The sequence below is a fragment of the Patiria miniata genome, unplaced genomic scaffold (assembly GCF_015706575.1).
Source record: "Patiria miniata isolate m_02_andy unplaced genomic scaffold, ASM1570657v1 HiC_scaffold_7, whole genome shotgun sequence".
In the NCBI taxonomy this organism is placed as follows: Eukaryota; Metazoa; Echinodermata; class Asteroidea; order Valvatida; family Asterinidae; genus Patiria; species Patiria miniata.
Genome location: NW_024037074.1, coordinates 17,710,447 through 17,731,989, shown reverse-complemented (window position 1 = coordinate 17,731,989; position 21,543 = coordinate 17,710,447). Strand labels below are relative to the sequence as shown.

Genomic DNA, 21,543 nt, shown 5'->3' with positions numbered 1-21,543 from the left:
CAATCAACTAAATTCGCTAACTGTCATTTCAGAAATAATAATTTTTTAGATTGTTTAATTGTAGAGTAATAAAGATTGCAGAAAATATGTAGGGTATTTGTGTGAGTTTAAAAGATTTGCGCGGACTAAGTACGATTGAAAAGACGATCAAATTTCAATGTTTTTGTAATACTAACATCTGTGTGCTCATTATCATTATCATCATTATCATTAATCATTTTTGGATTCCTCAAAAGCGCCCTAGGCACTGTAGCTCGCAAGCCTGAAGAAACCTGTGGAGGGAAAACAATGAGAAGAAATTACAGTTTTAGAGGTGGGAGGAAAAGCCCAGAAGAATATTCTGAGGAAAACCCACGGAATCAGGTAGGGACTGAAAACCCAATCCACATATTGGCCCACGGAGGATTCGAACCCGGGTCACAGCGGTGGAAGGCGAGGAAAGTACCGCTACGCCAACCTGACATCAAATTCTAATTGAAGTCACAACAATAAACATTTTTAGTAAGTTTTACATTATATATGTTTCTAGTAGCATGTACGACCCGTATAATCACCTATTTTTTTCTAGCTACTACGCATAGTGCCATCACATTATTTCCACCGTATTTAAAACAAATGACAACTTTATATAGCACACCTTACTCAACATTATGGAATTTGAAGTGAAGCTTGCAAAGACAAATGAAATATATAAGATTGGCATCTTTATCAAATGCATGCCACATAAATGCCGAATAATCAAATATCGACTCCCAACCGAGCTTCTATGAGCCAAATAACTACAAAAAGCAATTATAAAGAATTATAATAAAACAAAATTCAGTTTGATGTAAACAATACAAATATTTAATAAACTTTGAAAAATAAATTGCCCCCTATATATTCGATGCATAGAACTGTCGCTAGACAAAAGAAAATCCCAAAACAGTGGAAGAAGTATAATACGATAACAAAAATAAAGAAACTTGCAAGGTGTGGTATATATAAATGGAATTTGAAAACAAAACTAAATACATTCATATAAATATAAATATAAATAAACATCAATATTAATAAAATTGAATTCCATGAAAATAAAAGTAAACAATGCTTTAGTTATGACAATGTGTACTTTGGCTTGTGAACTCTGCACCTGTCTCCAATTTATGCGTTGGTTTTTCTATTTCAAATTTGGTACATTTACTTCGAGTAGCCATTCCCGGTTTCTTCTATCGTTTTAATTTTAATTTAAATATAGACAACTTAATACCCCTGTTTGACCACTTTCAATAATAAACATACATTCCTACAAGAAATAATTTCCTATTTCTATTATTAACTCTAATTTTTTTTTAGAACCGGTCTCGAGCGTTGCCCATAATGTTCAGCGGGAGTATAATAAACAATTTTTCCCGATTCCGTTTTGCATTTATTACTTTGATTTGAAGTTTCTTTCCTTCAATTAAATGCATCATCAACTACATTTTTCATTTTACCATTATGCCTCTGCATTCTGCTGTTTTTATGTTTCCTCCCAAATAAATTGGAATATAAACTGCCTCTGAAAAACATGTAACGTTATCAATTGTCATATTCTGCTCTAATACTCTATCAATTTGACGGACAAAGAACTCGAGTAAACTGCCTCTTAAACCATCCCACAACCATACTTTAGTATTGGTATTTTTTTAAAATTATATTTCAACTAATGTCGATAGTATTATTAACTTAGAACTTCAAATCATTTTAGAAAATGCTATTTCCTTATTGTCTAGTGGTACCAAATTGATGTTACGATGTCAGTTTATATGTTATTAGTTTTCGTCATTGACTTTGCCATCCCTTGAGTATTTGTGGGGTTTTTTGTTCTTAAACTGGACTTTTGGGTCTTATTATTATTCAAATCTTCTTAGCACACTGTATCGATTATTGCAGTTTGACTACTTATCGTCGGTATACCAATCGTATGAGACTCGGAATCGTTCGCGGATTCTTGTCGACTTGGGCCTGCATTCGAGTCTAGACCTCCATCTAGCAACTCCACCAAGTTGCTGTCCTCCAGATTCTAAGGAATAAAATGAAGCAACCAACATTTAATGAGTAGGAACTCGGAATCGAAAGTGCTTATCCAAACCTTGAATTCTAAATTGTCGGTATATGCACATGTAGCGAATACTTGCCACGACGTCACAAATTCGCCTTCGCTTTCGCTTTCGCGCAGAGTATGAACCGGGCTTAAGTCTACAGACGATCTTTCACTGCGTGACGCGGCAAAAGTCGGGTTGGCTATCCGGCTAACTGCCAATTATAAGACATTTGGTAATATCGTGTGAGTTCACACGAGTTTCACTCTAGTTTGTTTATTAAATAAGTCTTAAAACTGACCTTCTTGTCTTCACTTGAAGTGAGATTGCTCTGGATTTTCCAATACACAAGTTGCGGGTCAAGCTGAGAGGTAACATTTTCACCTTCAAAACAGAAAAAGGCCTCAAAGTAAGTTGCATAAATAGAGGAGGGGCACACGCGGGGTACGGGCTCCCCGCTCCCCTTGCTCATTTCTGTCCTTTTGGGGGGGGGGGGGGGGTAACGTTATTTTTTGTTAAAAACCCATCCAGTGCCCCACCTGGAAATTGAGTCTGGAAGAACCCTAGTTCCGCCACCTCTAACACCAATTTACAAAAAGTAAAGGGTGAAAAACAAAAATCAAAATTGTTACTGTTGATCGATTTTAAAGATGTGGGTTTTTTGCTTCATACCTGTCACCAAGGTAACGATGATGGCGACAATCATGGTAGATGCGGTGATGACAAAGCCGTACCATATCTTGGACAAAGTGAAGAAGGTGGGCGTGTCCGGGCTGTGAAATAAAGAGGAGGGGTTTAACGCGAGGAGCCATTTTAAAATTTCATTTGAACAAATTTGAACAAAACCTTTTGTATTAAAACTGTATTCGTTGAGGTCAACACAGCATATTATAGAATTAACATTGCCCATCTAAAATCATCCACTTCGCTCTTTCACATCCGAAAGAACCGACTGAAATCCCTATTTTTTTTATACACATGTAGTATATAAAATAGAGGGCGCATTCTTTTCATCACAAACAAAATCTGAAGTTCATTCACCTAGATTATTGTTTCCCCTAAAACACTCTGTTTTAACTTGAGGAAAACAACCCACACTTTTATGCCCAATTACCTGTCACTGTTCTGGAATGGCACTGTCACATTTGCATCAAGCATTGTCATCGAATATGTCACACCGTTGTCGCCGAAGAAAGTCTCATTGAGACACTTGTCGGCCGATAACGGCAGATTGGGACTTGTGCTCGGATAGACGACTTTACCAATGGAAAGTGTCAAGCCAAGAACCAGTCCCACAGTGTAGCCAGCTATGGCACCCTATAGTATAAAAAGGCCATTTTTTTCATTAAGATCAATTCAATATGATTCGTTCTATAATAGCAAATATAAGACAATCAACAGATATGACACCCTATAGCAAATATAAGACAATCAACAGCTATAGCACCCATGCAATAGCAAAGATAAGACAATATGCAACTATGGTACCCTATGCAGCAAAGATTAGACAATCAACAGCTATGGCACCCAATAGCAAAGAAAACACCGTAAACAGCTGATTGTATCTGTCAAAAAGTCGTCGATTGGGCCAGCAAACAAACTTATGATACACAAGTTTTGGTACAGTCTTTTTGACTTAGTGCTGTGTGTATTGTCGTGACAACAATCACATAAATTAAAAACCGAATCGCACTTATGACGGCGTGAATCTTTGATTTCCGAAGTTAAACCGAATAACCGACGACTGTTTTAATGTTGCTCGAGTTTTTACAGTGTGCATTGCCAAAAAAATAGGAAATTTGTTATTTCTGCAATTCCTAGTCCTACTTTAAAATTACAACAAAAATCATAAACATATTCCTTCAGTAATCAACATTGTCTTTATAAATTTATAAAGACCTTTTCATGGGTTTCCCTTTCCCATTTGAACACTTTCTGGAAAGTGCTGGATAAGTTCAGTCTGAATTGAGTTCACTTGAAGGTTATACCTTTGAACCACAGCGGGGAACGAATGCCCCAAGGAGATACAAAGCAAGGACGGTTCCCTGGAAACAGCCGTTTAACGTCATCATCATCTGTGATTAAAGTTTGAAACAAATGGAAATGTTAATCAGGCGAAAAATTAAATTAGTGGAATGCTTGGCAAGGACAACAACTAAATACGACGGTTGGTAGAATTGGTGCATGGTATTCTCCTTGGATTATACGTCTGGAATTAGTGCACGGACAACCATATAATATATAATTAGTGCACGGACGACCATATAATATATAATTGAATAATGAGGTCGACTATAATACAATAAGCGGGCAGAAGTAAACTTACTGGTATTGCGTCTCCCAGAATTGGAACAAGAAACGCCGACCCCAAGGCAGTAAAGGAAAACAAAACAACTGAAAAAAATTGAATAGTTCGAGTTAATAATTCCCTGTATTATACTTTCCGTCATCAACAACTACATTATCGCAAGTGGACCAATTAGGGAGATACATTTTGCTGAAAAGATGTACCTTAGGGAGACAAGGTTGATTAGGGAGACATTGAATGTCTCCCTCATGTTTCAAGTCCTAATTATAGGCATGATTTATAGTCGCAAATAGCCTTATTCGATTCCATGTGATGCAAAACCCAAATAAACATAGTTTGGTGAGGGCTGGGTAGGTTAAGTTAATGGTTAAGTGTCATTAAAGTTTGGATTTGTTTTGTGCACAAGTCTACGGCAATGTCTCCAAAAGGTACCATTTCCCGTATTTACCTCCACCAAGGAAGTTATATTTTCATCGGATTTGGTTAGTTGGTTGGTTGGTTGGTTGGTTGGTTGGTTAGTTGGTTTGTTCGTTAACAAGATAACTCAAACAGGTATTCTTATGATGCTTTTGATGTAGCGAATTAGGAATTTATAGAGGCTTAAAAATAGACATTGGACAACTCAAATCCAAACACAGGAAACTTAAACTCTGCTTCCAAATAATTTAATATGACTACAGAAAATGGTACAGAAAATCATGATGAAGCCAACGCCCTGAAGCCAACTGCAACGAACAATGAATACGGGCGTGCTTATATAGCCACACAAGATTAGGAGGGTATTACAAGAATTTGTATTATAAGAGCACCACGTCTGGTATTACATAAGAGCGCCACGTCTGGTATTACATAAGAGCGCCACAACATACGCCACCCCTAACTGAATTGGCTCCTGACAATTTAATTACAAAATATAAACAAAATTCGAGCTATTCAAAATTACATTATTATTATTTTTTTTTTTTTAAGTTATAATATCAGCTACTTTATTCCATACTGGGTCGATCGTTGCGTGTCGTAAATGGGGTTAATCGTCGTCTCCATTAACCGCGTAGGACCTCCACACGTTCTCCCATCTCGTCATTCATCACATCACACACAGTCACTCATCAGGCTGGCCAGGCCGCAGGTTCCTCACGTGGTCCGACATCCTCAACGATCCTATCCAGGGCGCCACTGGAAGCTGCATTATCACTTAAGCATCGTAAACTAATTTAAATTCATAATTTATTTATTTTATAAAGCCGACTTTTATTTGCTACAGCTTCTACTCTTTTTAACAACTTAACACTTCTTTTTGTTCAAGAGTAAAATACAATTATAGTGACATCAGCAGTAAGTTTCATAAATTAATTTGATTCTTCTAATAATCAAAATGGCATAAAATGAGAAAGTCGATCACAAAATCAAGACAACAATATCAAGGCCACAACATATGCAATCAAAACAATTACAATGCTGATTGATTACAAAATTATTTAAAAAAAAATTTTTCTCTTTTTTATTATTATTATTTATTTATTTTTTTTTTTTTTTTTTGTGAGAGGTACCCGGATCTTCCACCATTTCTTATGATGCTTTTGATGTAGCGAATTAGGAATTTATAGAGGCTTAAAAATAGACATTGGACAACTCAAATCCAAACACAGGAAACTTAAACTCTGCTTCCAAATAATTTAATATGACTACAGAAAATGGTACAGAAAATCATGATGAAGCCAACGCCCTGAAGCCAACTGCAACGAACAATGAATACGGGCGTGCTTATATAGCCACACAAGATTAGGAGGGTATTAGAAGAATTTGTATTATAAGAGCACCACGTCTGGTATTACATAAGAGCGCCACGTCTGGTATTACATAAGAGCGCCACAACAGTATGGACGGATTTGCATGAAATATTTTTAGGGGTGGCCCTTGGTACAAGTACAAATCGATTAGATTTTGGAAGTGATCCGGATCTGGGTCTGAATCCAGGATTTTGTTTAAAGGATTCTTCACCAATTATGCGAGTATTTCTTGTGGGTGTGCTGGCAATACGGCGGGTAACTGTTTGGCCTTGGCGGAGGTTTGCGCTCTCTGAGTGCTTTCTAGTTAGAAGTCTGCATTCCCATTGAAATGTGTGTAATAACCTATAAGCGTTCTTTATTGATTGTATATAATGTCAAGAAGCCAGTATTTGTATAGGCCTACTAATTCCTTTCATTCCAATTAAAAACAATAAAACCTGTCAATATAATGTGATTGAATGACCTAACTTACCGAGTACTTTCAAGATGATTGTATATGTTGTGTCGGGCAGTCCTTTCCAGAAGGGTTTGACAAAGTGTTCTCCGACCAGTGTGGCGTTTGCATTCAACACCGACGACATCGTGCTGTAAACAGAGAAATACCACATTATGTCGACAATTTGCCTCAGTGACGAATGGGAGCAGTTTTATGATAAACCCTTGAATATCGTATTGGCCTTTTCAATATTTAGCGCCCTTTTGTTTTTTCTGGGTTTTTTTAACCAGTTCGTTTGTATCTATTGAATGGCAACATATTTTAATCCAAATAGCACATTTACACATTTCAGCTGATGTTGCATCTGTTGATTAATCGGCCTTTGGATTGTTGGTTGTGTTGTTTTGGAAACATTGACAATAATTATTCTTTTGCTGTGCAGTGCAGCAGCTGACGTCCGGGTGTATAGTTTGTAAACCAGTACGGTTTTCACGTAGCAAACGTAAGGTGTATGTTTATATCTCACCTCAGTGCTGCACCAAATACACCTGTCAGAAGCATACCAGGAGCGGCGGGAATATGGCCGAACGCATCAACGATGAAATATGGCATAATCTACAGAAAGACGAGATAAATTAGGTATGCACTGAATTAGTATCGCAATATCTAAATATATATAAGAAGATAGCAAGGAACGGTTTTACCTCCAAGATTTTCCAACATCGAATACCTCAGAAGTACCTTAGATTGTTTATCCATTGGTCGAGAACGTGCCACGTAGGTTGTTTTAAACCGCCGGTACAGCACCGCTGCGTTCTCTGCCACATCGGTCGGTACGCGCCGCGCGCCAATCTCCATATAAGGAGATTTTTAGCACTGGTCGCGAGAGGCACATACCATAGACATGGCCAGAGGGGTGTTTCACGAAACATAAAGTAAAATTGTTGAAGAAAATCGTTGGAGTTTTGTTAAACTTTTGGATTTATTCGGGCTTGGACCCTTTCACGGATGCGTAATCGATCGTAAACGAAAGGTGAACTAACTCTATTTGGTAAATCGGGGGCAGTATTTGAAGAAAAAAAAATCAGTTTTTTTCAAACGATGGTAGGCCGACCACCGTTGGGGCATTGATACAAAAATTCAATTCTTATTGAAGAAAACGGCACACTAGGAGACATGATTTTATAGGATGTTGGAGACCACAATACACTCTAGTAGGGTATTTTATAATAATTGTGTAGTTTTTGTTTATGTTTTCAAATGTTGTATATTACCATAAGGTAGAAAATCTGAGAAGTTCAGAAGTAAAAAACAACAACACATATTCGGCATGACTTTAGTAGGTTCGGTTACCTGATCGTTTTTGGTGGTGTATCCCAATGTTGTTGGATCGCAGCCTTCATAGTAAGCATATATGGCCCATCCTGCCATCGACAATAGAGCGTAGAAGATGAACATGCCGGCCACATAACCGATAATTGACCTGCGGAATGCAACAATGTAACCAAAAACAGTTTAATAGAAAAGACATATATGCACACACAAACGTTTTCTTTACAAATTGATGACTGTGTAATAATTGATATGCTTACAGTTACTTAAATACCAGGATTCAGTGACATTTTAATGTTTGGCTGATTGCGTTTTTATGAAATTGCTCATCTTCTTTCGTAAATGAAAACAAATACCAAATAATTAAAAACAATTACTGATTATTCATTTAATCCGTTTATTTTATATCTGAACGTGGCTTACGCTCTTGCTACGGCTTCCGATTTGCACATAACGAATCGCTGGACCATGTACTGGTTGTTGATCATGAACGTACTGTGAGGGATCTGGCCAATAATGAAACCCAAGCCGTTGTAGAACTCAGTCAGATCCAGAGTAAAACTGCAGCCAATGTTGACCAAAAAAACAAACATCCTTACAAATTCAATTGAAACTTTTTCAGCGAATGAGGGCGCTATAACGTACGATGCCATTGCCTGGATACAAACAGTTGAACTCACGTTTCAACTAAATTAGAACTAACTTAGAACCTTGAAATAAAATATATACTTGTTTTCTGAAAAAAAACCCAAGTATTCTGAGAGTGAGTTGCGGACGTTTGGGGACCGTATAAGGGTGACCCCCAAAGAAGTTGGGCAAGCAGATATCGTTGAAACTCTCAAAAAGTACCTATTACGTGAGTACTTCAGTTTGATGGAGCATATTAATTATACTCTTGTGTATAATCAGTGAAAATGTCATGGAAACCCATTCATGCAAACCAGATATTATGTCTCAACCGTTCCAATGGGAATTACACATTGCATTGGAAGTCACTCAACCAGTAGTCTGCAATGGGTCTTTTCATTAAAGTTTTAAATAATCTGTTGCATCTTTGGTTTGCATGAATGGATTTTCATCAAATTTTCGCTGTGATTATACACAAGAGTATTAATAATATACGCCATCAACATGAATTGCTGATGTTGGATATTTTTTGAGAAATTTAAAGATGTCTGCTTGCACAACTGTTTTGGGGTCACCTTGCACTTTTCCCCTTGTATTCCGAATTACAAATACATGATATAAGTGGGACCATAGGCCTACTGCTGACGATTTTTTTTTTACACACTATGCGTTTAGACTGGAACTTTTTATCAGATAGAAAAAAAGAGAAAGTGAATACATTGCAATTTATTGGTGAGAAAGCAACAGTTGTTTCTCGGAGCAAACCTAAAGAAGTTGGTACGTCCTCCCTCGTAGGCTACTCTCCAGGCGTTACTAAATCCTCCCACGTCAATGGAACCTTTGATCAAGATTGCGATAACCGCCACCACCATAAGGATCATCTGAAGACTGTCGGTCCACAGGATAGCTTTGATGCCACCCTGTGCATACCACGGGAAAAAGGGAATTCATTGGTTCATTTGTTTTATTTTGACACTTGTTTTAACAAGACTGATGAATTCGCTGTTTAGCTGTTGCGATTAAGGCTTATGAGAAGGATTCTCCTCAAACTGCGAATGTGAAAGTGGAGGCATTATCAATTGGAATATTTGCCTGTAAGATTTCATGAGAATACATATGCCATTTACACACACACAAAATGGTTACGCTTTTGGTGTACTGACATGTAGTTCATTGCTACAGTCCCTGTTGCACCTGTCTTACTGACTGACCGACTGACTGATTGACTGACTGACTTCCCGACCGACCGACGGACTGACCGACCGACTCACTGTCACTTGTTACTTAGACTTGTATAAGTCTCACCTCTGCCACAAATATAGACTCAGATGACTACGTATAGACCCCTGAGAACATAATTTGTCTGGAAGCAGACTTACTCCACTTGCTCAGTCTTGGAGTTTTGTTTGTTTGTTGGGTTATTTGTTTGTTAGTGTGGGGTTTTTTTGGTGTGTGTGGCAATCGTGGACGTAGGCAATCGTGGACGTAGGACAAAAGAATGTGGGCGCAAACAATACGTCCACGATTGACCGAACGTCCACGATCTCAAATCGTGTACAAAACCAATGAGAGCTGTCGCTAAAAAGTACAAACAAAGGAAAGAGGATTAGGGACAATGGGGCGTCCACGATTGCCGGCATTTACACATGTGTGGGTGTGTGTGTGTGTTTTTTTTTTAAATATAGCCCAATATTCCACAAGTAGCAGTTAAGCTGGATTCTTTCTCCACAACTGACTTAAAATCATTGAAAAAGCTGTGTTAATTTTTTTTTAAGTAGTCGCCATGTTGTAATTTTGGAGTAGGCCTACATTTTTAAACTTTGAACGTCTAAAGATAAATCTGATTGTAAAAGGCTACTTACTATGACTGTGTATATACTGCATATCACACAAGCACCGATGATAGCAACTTCAACGCTGATACCAGTAGCTAAGGATAGTAACATACAGATTATTATTTTTGGAAGGGGGTCATTTAAAAAAAAAAAAAAGTCACTGTACGAAATGTATGGTAATAACAATAGCGGTTCAACGTGCAAAACCATGTGAACTATTCATAGTATACAATGACGTGTTGTGACTTTGAAATATTGACGTGCTTTTTTGTTACACTTTGTTATCAGGTCGGGTTTAGAAGAAAATGCTCTATTTTGTGCAGCCTTTATATTATAATATGAACCATAAATATATGTTTGCGTCATAAATTAACCCGAAATTAAGACAAGGAAAGCATTACCATTTCCAGTAACATGCAGTTGTTTGCTGTTAATTTACGCGCTGACTGAAGAAACTTCATTCCTACAATTTACATGCAAAGCCAGCTTACACCTGCGATCTGCTGTTGTTTGTGCTGTTACCTTCAGGAAAAGAACATTATACCAAACAAAATGGTGATACAAAGCCCATGAACCTGGAAAAAATTGAAAACCTGAAACCATCAAAAGTGGATTCAAAAGTGAGTATAATCGTAGGAGATAAAAATTAGATACCGGTATATAGTGGAGCTGCTAAGCGAAAAATCGTGCACTTTGTGGTAAAAGCATGAAATTTGGCATGTGTGGTCAAAATGGGCTAAAAATTATTTTAAGATTGGGACCCATCCTGGATCTTGCCCATTTTGGGGGCGGAGCTTGATTTTTCAAAAAAGGGGGTGCAAACAATACAAACTCATGAAAACTGTATTTAACATCAAATTTCCTTGTTTTTTTACGCTTTGAAATAAACTTAAACATGAAATAAGACATTCTAGCATTCTAACACCTGTTAATTTTCCACCCATTTTGTGGGCGTGGTCTAAATGGTAAAAGAGGCGGTATATATTAGCAGTTTGGTTCTAATATGGAAAACGTCATTCAGTTTGGTGGTAAAATTCTGAAAATTGGCATGTCCAATTGAAATGGGCGAACATAATTTTTTGAGGTGAACGCATCTTGGATCTTGCTCATTTGGGGGGCGAAGCTTGATTTTTCAAAAAGGGGAGTGCAAAAAAAGAAAACTCAGAAAACTGTATTTTACATTCACTTTGTAAATTCTAACATTCAAACGTGTTATTTTCACCCTTTTGCGGGCGTGGCCTAAATATGTAAAGAGGCGGTACATTAGAGCAGCTTGATTCAAACGAGGGAAAATCATCATTTTTGCTGGTAAAAACACAACTTTTCTATCGGTTAACTATGTTTACCATACACTGTAAAGATAAGTTTAAACGGTTGCAAGACTAATTGTTACCCTTTTGTTCGCTCACCCTGTATACTTACAATGGCGGCATTTCCTAATTGTGCATATATGATAAACACTATGGGGATCACAAGGAGAGGGAGGGGAATTAGGGGCGGCCCAATGAAGGATTTCTTGAAAGTGCTCTTCTAATATGTTTAATATATATATATATATATAGGCATATAAACATAAAAATGTGCACAGAATATACGTCCATTCAGGCGCGGTTCTAGAACCAATATTTAGGGGGGGGGGCTAGCACGGTGGGTCCTGAACTTTTTCAGGGAGGCGTGCTGAAATGTTGACCGGTTATTTTTTCCAGACACTTAGGCCTCCGAAAATCAATAGGTGGGGAGGGGGGGGGGGGGGTTCATGCCATATTTTCAATGGGGAGCGCCAATAAAATCCTAAAATCATTCATGCTATATTAACTAATGTACCCTTGTCACAGCTATTTCTTCTTTAGGCGGAGACCGTTCGCATGTACATCACAATCCTTCTTTATGCTAATGCAATTTTTTTTACGGAATTTATTTTTTTTGGGGGGGGGGGCTAGACAAAATTTTGGGGGGCTACAGCCCCCCTAGCCCCCCCCCCCCCCCCCCGGTAGAACCGCGCCTGCGTCCATTCCCTGCAGTGTGTACTGTTGGATTTATATTAGATGGATGTTGGGACTTGGGGGAGTAATGTGTTACTGACTGAAAAGGAGGGAATAATGTTGGGTTTTTTCGAGAAATTATGTAACTTCTTAAATAATGCGTTAGCAATGTCCAGTTTGCTGACGTCACGATCCTAAAACCTCACGAAGTAATTATGTTTTTCTATATAATATCTAAGGGTAAGTTTGGTAAAATTTGGATGAATGGTTTTTAAATTAAAAATAGTCTAACTTTCTTGGACGTGCTAGGGGGTGCCCTTTCAGGCGTTTTTATGCCCCGCGGCGAAGCCGAAGGGGCATACTGTTTCTGCCTTGTCCTTCCGTGGGTGGGTGGGTGTGTGAGTTTGTCTTACATTCCCTATGTGGACTTGTGAACAAAAGATGTCCACATAATGCAGGTTGTGTTAACGTTATGTGGACTAAGCCGTGTCCACATAACGTTTTGCCCTTTCTGGAAAACAGGTTTAGAGGCATTTTTGGGTTAGGTTTATTCGTAGCAGAATGAAGAGAAACACTATAGGGAATCATAGAAAAAAAATTGGGTTGAAAGAGTTTTCACAGTTTAAGTAAAGTTATTTTTTGTACCGAGTTTTCTTAACTACACGAAAACAAAGGAATGTCCACACAAGGTATGTAACGTAAACCTGGGTGTGTGTGTGTGTCCGGACAAATCTTGTCAGCGGGATAACTTGAGAAATACTTAAACATATGAACTTCAAATTTGGTTCGTGTATTGTTCTTGGTAATCCTAAGAAGCCTATTGCATTTGGGACCGAAAGGTCAAGGGTCGATGTCACAGTGGCTGAAACACTAGAAATTTTGTCAGCGCGATAACTTGAGAAATACTTTACATATGAACTTCAAATTTGGTTTGTGGATTGTCCTTGGCAATCCTAAGAAGCCTTTTGCATTTGGGGCCAAAAGATCAAGGGTCAAGGTCACAGTGGCTAAAACTAAAGAAATTTTGTCAGCGTGATAACTTGAGATATACTTTACATGTGAACTTCAAATTTGGTTTGTGGATTGTCCTTGGTAATCCTAAAAAACCTATTGCATTTGGGGCCGAAAGGTCAAGGGTCAAGGTCACAGTGACTAAAACAAAAGAAATTTTGTCAGTGCGATAACTTGAGAAATACTTTACATATGAACTTCAAATTTGGTTTGTGTATTTTTCTTGGTAATCCTAAGAAGCCTATTGCATTTGGGGCCGAAAGGTCAAGGTCACGGTGGCTAAAACAACAGAAATTTTGTCAGCGTGATAACTTGAGATATACTTAACATATGAACTTCAAATTTGGTTTGTAGATTGTCCTTGGCAATCCTAAGAAGCCTTTTGCATTTGGGGCCAAAAGGTCAAGGGTCAAGGTCACAGTGGCTAAAACAAAAGAAATTTTGTCAGCGCGATAACTTGAGAAATACTTTACATGTGAACTTCAAATTTGGTTTGTGGATCGTTCTTGGTCATAGGCCTATCGCATTGGGGGTCGAAAGGTCAAGGGTCAAGGTCACAGTGGCTAAAACAATAGAAATCGTGTATTTATTCTGAGATCATAGGGTTTAGGGATTAATTCATATAAAACCTACACGAACGTGTTTGCTTAATTTTCATTCATACAGATGCGAGTAAATGCTTCAAAATTGGAAGTACCAGTAAAAGCAAATGCCATGTTTTATTCATACGAACATGGTATCATTTGTACTTTATGAACTTTGTTAATATTAATTTTTCGCGATTAACATATAATAAATGCTGTAGCTTTTGCGCAGAATTATTTGCTTTATAATTTCAAGGTTGCCCCAACCCAGCCTTGTGAATGACAAGTGCATATTTGAAATCTGAAGCATTTACTCCTTTATATTCATACGAAACGTACAGATGGGAGTAATGCAAATGCCAGTTTCCATTCATACGAACTACCGTATGGTATTATTTGTACTTTTTCGCGATTAACATTAATAAATGCAGTAATTTTTGCGCATAATTTTGTGCTTTTATATTTTCAAGGTAGCCCCAACCCAACCTTGAAATATGACAAGTAAATATTTAAAATTTGTAGCATTTACTCCTTTTTATTCATAAGAAACGAAGTAAACGCTTATAGTGTAGCAAAAGCTTAAAGGTAAAAGTATTTATTTTCAGAATTTAGCAAACGGTTTTTAGTAAAAGTGTTTGCTTAATTTTCATTCATACAGATGCGAGTAAATGCTTCAAAATTGTAGCAAAAGCAAATGCCATGTTTTATTCATACGAACATGGTATCATTTGTACTTTATGAACTTTAATAAATGCAGTAGTTTTTGCGCAGAATTATTTTGCTTTATAATTTCAAGGTTGCCCCAACCCAGCCTTGTAAATGACAAGTGCATATTTGAAATCTGAAGCATTTACTCCTTTTTATTCATACACAACGAAGAAAACGATTATTAGGCTAAAAAAGGCTCTGGTTTCTGGTATGCGCGCGCGTCGCCATAGCCATGCGCGTCGGCAATGTAAGATGATGTCTTTCAATGTAAGATGATGTCTCAAACCACCAAACTCACTGGTTCGACTGGAATCCTGCTGCTGCACAATTTTAACGTGTTATTTCTCATAAAGTTATTTCTCATGTCTAAGTTTATTTCAAGCATGAAGAACAAAGGAAAATGGATGTTAAATACCGTTTTTCTGAGTTTTTTATTTTTTGCACTCCCCTTTTTGAAAAATCAAGCTCCGCCCCCAAAATTGTGCAAGATTCAAGATGTGTTCACCTCTTAAAATTATTTTCAGCCCATTTTAACTAGACCTGCCAATTTTCAGGATTTTACTACCAAACCGAAAAATGTTTTCTATATTAGAACCAAACTGCTAATATATACCGCCTCTTTTGTACATTTAGGCCACGCCTACAAAATGGGTGGAAATTAACTGGTGTTCGAAAGCTAGAGTGTTAATTTTTATGTTTAAGTTTATTTCAAACCATAGAAAAACAAGGAAAATGGATGTTAAATACAGTTTTCATGAGTTTGTATTGTTTGCACCCCCTTTTAACAAAAATCAAGCTCCGCCCCCAAAATGGGCAAGATCCAGGATGGGTCCCGATCTTAAAATGAATTCTAGCCCATTGGGACCCCACCTGCCAAATTTCATGCTTTTACCACAAAGTGCACGATTTGGGCCAAAAATGGACCTAAGCAGCTCCACTAATATTTGCCAGCGATTGTTATCATTCGATCATTCTACGTGCTTAATACTCCATCTTCTCTTTAGGTTTATCATGCGTCACCCATGCATAAAATGCGAAATAACTTATCCCAATACCAGGTCATTTGATAATTATAAAGCAGGTGGTCAGTTCGAAAAGGAGGAGATCAGTTCCAAAAAGGACAAAAAAAATATCTCTAATCAATTAACTGAGACGAACCTGCCGCTACGGCCGTACATGCCGTGTAGGTAACAACTCCTAAGTACGAGAACTGTTTTATTGGTCAAAAGGTATAAGCGAAACCTAATTAACAAGTCAGAGAAAATTGTGTGATAAAGACGCAAAATATTCTTGTTATTGACAAAAAATCCTTCCCTCTAAATTACTAAAGAGGTTAAACATAGAATTTCATGGTATACCAGAACAAAGCCACAAGTGGAGCATAAATGTATCCGTCGCTGAAGAGTTATATTGATAACATTGAATTGCCAACGCCACCAAAAAAAATTGTTACTTTCTTTCCATAAATGTTGAACACATTTTTTCCCCTGTGATATACAAAATTCGAACTGTTGTCAGTCCAGCTGTAAATCAAAGCAGCGCTTAGATTTAGTGTACAACTTTTGCGTGGTGATTGTTTGTGGATGGTGCAAATTACCTTTTAATGGGTAAAAATCTGAAGTGGGGGTAGAAATCTAATGATTTGGATTTTAAAGAGTATTCAAAGATGGACTACAACTTCTGTGTAATTTGTTCTACATACGGTCATGTATAGACGGATTGCATTAAGCAGCCATCTTTGAGGTGTTTTGTTATTTGAATTCACTAACAATCAATGCACAAGCGGTCTATACTCATGCGCATCATAGTTGGACAAAAGCACGCATCTGCAGTGTAAACGATCAATAGGCTGAGTCAAAAAGAAAGTGACAGAGTTCGAAAAGAAATAGTGAAAAATATGTGGCTCGCTTTTAAAAAAAAATGAATTTAACATAGGAATAAAGAACATAATATATTATTGCCTATAGTAACTGTGAAAATGTCATGTAATGTGCATATTCTATTCACAAGTTATATCGATTTTAATACAAAAATCACAAAATTCGGCTGTTCACCACTGATCATTTACCGATATCATACGCATTGATGAATATCCTTTAAATACAACGAACCTTACCATGGAGGTTTTCCTACCCCCATGAATGAACGACAACTTGCAAAGTAGAACATACACAATCACCATCACCATTTCAGGAAAAAATTGTTCCTCATTCTACGAAACACAAAATGTTACAGTAATAATAACGTTGATGTCTTGATGTCTTTATTTGTATTTTCTGTGGTTCTTGCTCTGACTGCGTATATCTTAATTTTTTCCATGGACAGCTGTAAAAATGTATTCTCTTAGTAAAACATGCACAGCGTCTACTAGCACAGATCAATTTCAGTAATTGTTGTTGTGTCACATGAGTGGAAGACCATGCTCGTTTAATACACTATTCATTGGTGACTTCGATATATTTGCTTTTTAAGGGGGAAAAATCATTAATTTTAAGGCCACTATCTTTTTTGACTCATGTATACTTTGAATCTCGCGCTCAATTGCCTAAGGAAGTGTAGTTGAAAGATATAAACGATAATACCTCATTGGTAGTCATTCATTTTGCCCGATTTAAGATATTTTTCAGTTGGATAATCAAGGTGAGACTTACCGTAAATAGCAGAAATGACACCACCCCGCATATCTTGACGACGTTGTTGAATCGCAGTTCTAGGTACTGTAAAGAAACCATTGGAGCGAAGGGATGTGAATGTCCATGCCCACCGAATTTACCACAAAAATTAATGGCTCATCCAGAGCACAATATAGAATTTCCTCGTTAAATCAATTCATTCATTGCTCAACGTTAGTGCCAATTACTCCTTCATTCCATATTAGAATGACAGGTGTAAGCCATGATTGCAGATGAACGCATCAGAACGAACAATACCACAACATCATCAGTTCAAAAAAAAATGTTTAAAGGGTTCATGCGATGAATTTTCCTGAGGAAAACATTTTGTGCAACTTTCTACTCCTCTTAAATGTATAAAAACTATTTGGCATCCCTTGTTGGTTAAGGCCAAAAAAAAGTATCCGGTTTCTGGTATGGAGCTTGCCCAAAAAGTGGTGTGGCGACGCGGCTTTTTTTTTTTACCTGATTTTTTTTGCTTCAAATGTCGGCTGTTGACTGCAAATGGTGCCCGACTAAACTTAGTGCAAATATATGGGAGTCCAGAGAGGCCACACAAAGCTTATTTTCGACCATAACCCAATCTAAAAGCACGTTAAAATTGTGCAGCAGCAGGATTACAGTCATACCAGTGAGTTTGGCGGTTTTGAGACATCTCATTGAAAAAAAAACTTTTTCATTTTGCCGACGCGCATGGCTACGGCGAGCGCGCGCATACCAGAAACCGGAGACTTTTTATTTTGGCCTAATCTTATTGAAAAGTGCACCTGTTCAAAAAAAAAATTGTCCATGCTTTCCCGGTCAACTGAGGGCGATGTTGCTGTGATGTCATTTCAGGAACACACCGTTCCGTTTAGGGGTTTTCTGTTCAAATTGTGAACGAACAAAAACAAAATCCGCTCATTGAAAACCTTTTTGAGAAAGGTTTTCTCATTGGCTAACTGCCATGTGCGACATAATTAACAACGAACCACGAAAGGAAAGACAATGTACGACAGCAAAACATCCACAATTCTGGCGGCTTTTGGTGCTGAAATAACATTGAGGCTTCTGCCTGCAATTACATCACACTTTTGTTCATGAATATGGAAATTTGCATCGACATAAAAAGCAAAATGGCACCAAAATACCCTAGAAAATGGCAAAACGAAAATTGAAAATAAAGATTCAATTTTCGAAGATTGCATTGAAAACAATTACATATTTTGGAATCACTTAATATTCGGTAATGGTAGGTACAAATTGGGAGAATTTTCAATGTTATGTGATTACGCTGAAATTGTTATAATAATTTTAGTCAAGCGTTGGTTACATTTCACTTGTGGTCTGAACCCAATTTCCTGGCTCTGCTAACCACAGAATTCCACGCTTACGATCACCATTCTGTGCTAACCGCGCAAGCAGAAAAATTCCGTGCTAACCCTGTAAGCGCACAATCTTTAGTTACGGGATGTACATATGCGCATAAACCAACATTCCTCGCTAATGCGGGAAATATACTTACCGTAAGCACGGAATTTTCTGCTAAAGTAAGCCGGGATTTTTCGCTAACTGTAAGCAGAGCCAAGAAATTGATCCTGGTCTTGTGCTTACGACTTATTTATGATTTTAAATGACTTATTCCGTAGTAATTATTTATCAGGTCTATGATGACATGCTCTCATTGTAGGCTGAGTGGTCCTATCAAATTTCAGTGACTGATAACAACACAAAATCTGGAAATCTATTAAGCAAAAATTTCGACAGTTTGTTTTCCATACAGCTCTTCTATACTTTACATTATGCGATCGAGCTAAGTTTGGACACATAATCGGCACAACAAGAATGGAATAACAGTTGAATAACATACCTCGTAGACGGATGTCATACCCAGGCGATAGTACAAAGGCATGTAGAACATGGCAGCTAGAACGCCGCCAACGAGTTTAGGAATCAGCACCCAGTTCACCGACGGGCCGTGATAGTAGATATCGGAGGGAACTCCCTGGACCGATATGACGGAGATGAAACTTGCCAGAAGAGACAGCGTAACGGGGACGACAGTCATCTTGCGATTCGCAAGGATGTACTCCGATGAGGTGCGCTGATGGCCGCCGCTGAAGCCGTAGTACAGACCGATACCCATCATAGCTAGCAGCATCAAACCGCAAACTACGTAGTCTGCGGCTTGGAAGAACACACGGCTGCCGAATTTCCCCTCCATTTCAAGATGATGTTCCAAATGCAACGTTGGTCCAAAAACTGTGCTTAAAGTCGGTCCGATTTTATAATCTTCTCTCTGAACTGGACTGAACTGGAAACGAACCGGAAATAGCTGGCAACGATCACGACGTGTTTATTTCATAGGATTCAAGTTTGTGTTATTTAAACGGTGGACAATTAGGTAGACTGCTCTATTCGCTTCATCCCGTCTCTCATCTGTAATCAATACCAGATACCAAACGTATTGCGTGTGGTGCCCACCCCCTACCAGTGGTGGCCACTCAGCAGAGAGATTCGAGGAGACGCAAAGGATTGTGGGCTCAGACGAATGGAAAATTGAGATGTTGTTTCCATTGTGTTAATAATTCACGTGGAATTCCATTGTAATTTGTATACCGTTGTGCTTTTCCTTATGGATTTCTCTTTGGCTATTATGGTTTCAACTTGTAAAGTTGAAAATGTCTTTAATCAAAATACCAGGATCAATGCAGGATTTTCCTCTGTGCACGTCTTGACAGCTAGCCGTGAGTGGGTCTGTATATCGGTCTGAATGGTCCTGGGCCAATTACGCACAATGAACCATTTGCCGTGTGGCCGTATGGAAATACAAGTACTCGTACTCGTACTCGTACTCGGAAGTACAAGTTCTCGTATACTCAGCAACCTAAGTATTCGGCAGTACTCGGTACTCGAGAAAAACATACTGGACTACAACTTTTTTTCCATTCATGACTCTGACCAATTTAATTCCTCTTGATATTTTAATTGGTCGGTGGTAATGATAGAGAACGTAATTAACGAAGATTTAATTCCAATTAATTAATACAGTAATGTTTGTACCAGTAGGTTTCTGATTCTTATTAAAAAATCTTATTAAAAACCTGTTGGCATGCAAATCGTTCAAAGAAGGCGTCATTTGACAATCCTTCATGAGGATTTCTCAGTCTACATGTGGATAATTGATTAAACACGTTTCCACCTTGCTCGGTATCAACCTTCATACAAGATTTAATTTCATGAATTAAAACAATAGAACCACCGACGTCATTGGAGTCCTTTTCTCATTAGATTTTTGCTGGGTAGTCTTATAGGTTTACTGAGGTCATTGTATGCCGTTTCTACGGGTTCAATATTCGGACTTTGCTCTGGATAAACCTTTGCTATATCTATCCCATCGGACGCGAACATTTAGGGCGGTAGTGAAGCTGGAGTCTATTATGCCTGGGCATTTGGGGCGCCTCATTTTCCGGATTGGGACTCAATGGGATTTCATCAATATAAAGCTCGTTTTTGACTTCCCGAAATTTCTAAGGGGGAGGGGAGGGGCAGGTAAAAGAAGGAAGGGGCAACCCTCGAGCGGTGGACTATGATACCCCTGTGCCTCCATCCCTAGGGATAAGCCATTGATTTAGGACAACTATCCCATGGCGGTACTCATTAATAATTCATCTGTAAAGGACTCTATTTTGGTTAAATTGCTGTCTTTCTCTTGTATTTGGTGTCACCGGACACCCAAGTCAATTAACCAACTTCCGCATTTTTGATGACATCTAAGCCTTTTATTTTGTGCTATCGTGCATCATCCCGACTCGAGTACGGTCAGGATACTTCAACTGACATGCATGGGTAAAACTACGTTTGTGTTGGAAAATGCCACGCCCGCGGTTTGCCCTTTTGTACCAGGTATATACAGTTACAACTAGTTTCAACGCTAGATGTCTCTTCCGAGGTTTTCGAAGTCACGATATGTATGTATTTGTGAGTTGTCATCGTAAATCATGATTTCCATACCATCATTGCATACTATTTTATTATAGCTATAACTTATATTGGGCGAATTACTTAATATCCTTATTACTGAATTGCAAAAACGCATGTACATAAATTGTTTCTCAGTTTGTATGAAGTTACAGGTCTATTTGTAAACACAGTCAGGCATGACAGAAACCTCGCTGAGAATTCTCATTAATTACAGGTGATGGATCAATTATCA

The 21,543-nt window shown here is 38.0% G+C and overlaps 1 protein-coding gene across 1 annotated transcript; it reads right to left on the bottom strand.

Moving 5' to 3' along the window:
• Positions 1 to 396: 396 nt before the first annotated feature.
• Positions 397 to 19,885, bottom strand: LOC119718822 (sodium/iodide cotransporter-like). Its single transcript, XM_038188241.1, has 15 exons — positions 19,198 to 19,885; positions 17,328 to 17,393; positions 15,835 to 15,886; positions 10,419 to 10,486; positions 9,322 to 9,476; positions 8,353 to 8,490; positions 7,951 to 8,080; positions 7,124 to 7,212; positions 6,634 to 6,746; positions 4,390 to 4,457; positions 4,052 to 4,138; positions 3,178 to 3,380; positions 2,736 to 2,836; positions 2,365 to 2,447; positions 397 to 2,044 (listed from the first exon to the last, which is right to left on the bottom strand). Exons 1-15 carry the CDS (start codon positions 19,549 to 19,551, stop codon positions 1,889 to 1,891), a joined length of 1,863 nt encoding a protein of 620 aa, XP_038044169.1. The 5' UTR covers positions 19,552 to 19,885; the 3' UTR covers positions 397 to 1,888.
• Between the last annotated feature and the right edge of the window lie 1,658 nt (positions 19,886 to 21,543).

Coding starts and splice junctions, on each gene's coding strand:
- LOC119718822 (XM_038188241.1), bottom strand. CDS start 19,551: ATGGAGGGGAAATTCGGCAGCCGTGTGTTCTTCCAAGCCGCAGACTAC. Junction 17,394..19,197: donor GTATGACATCCGTCTACGAG/GTATGTTATTCA, acceptor GTTTCTTTACAG/TACCTAGAACTGCGATTCAA. Junction 4,458..6,633: donor AATCATCTTGAAAGTACTCG/GTAAGTTAGGTC, acceptor AATTTTTTTCAG/TTGTTTTGTTTTCCTTTACT.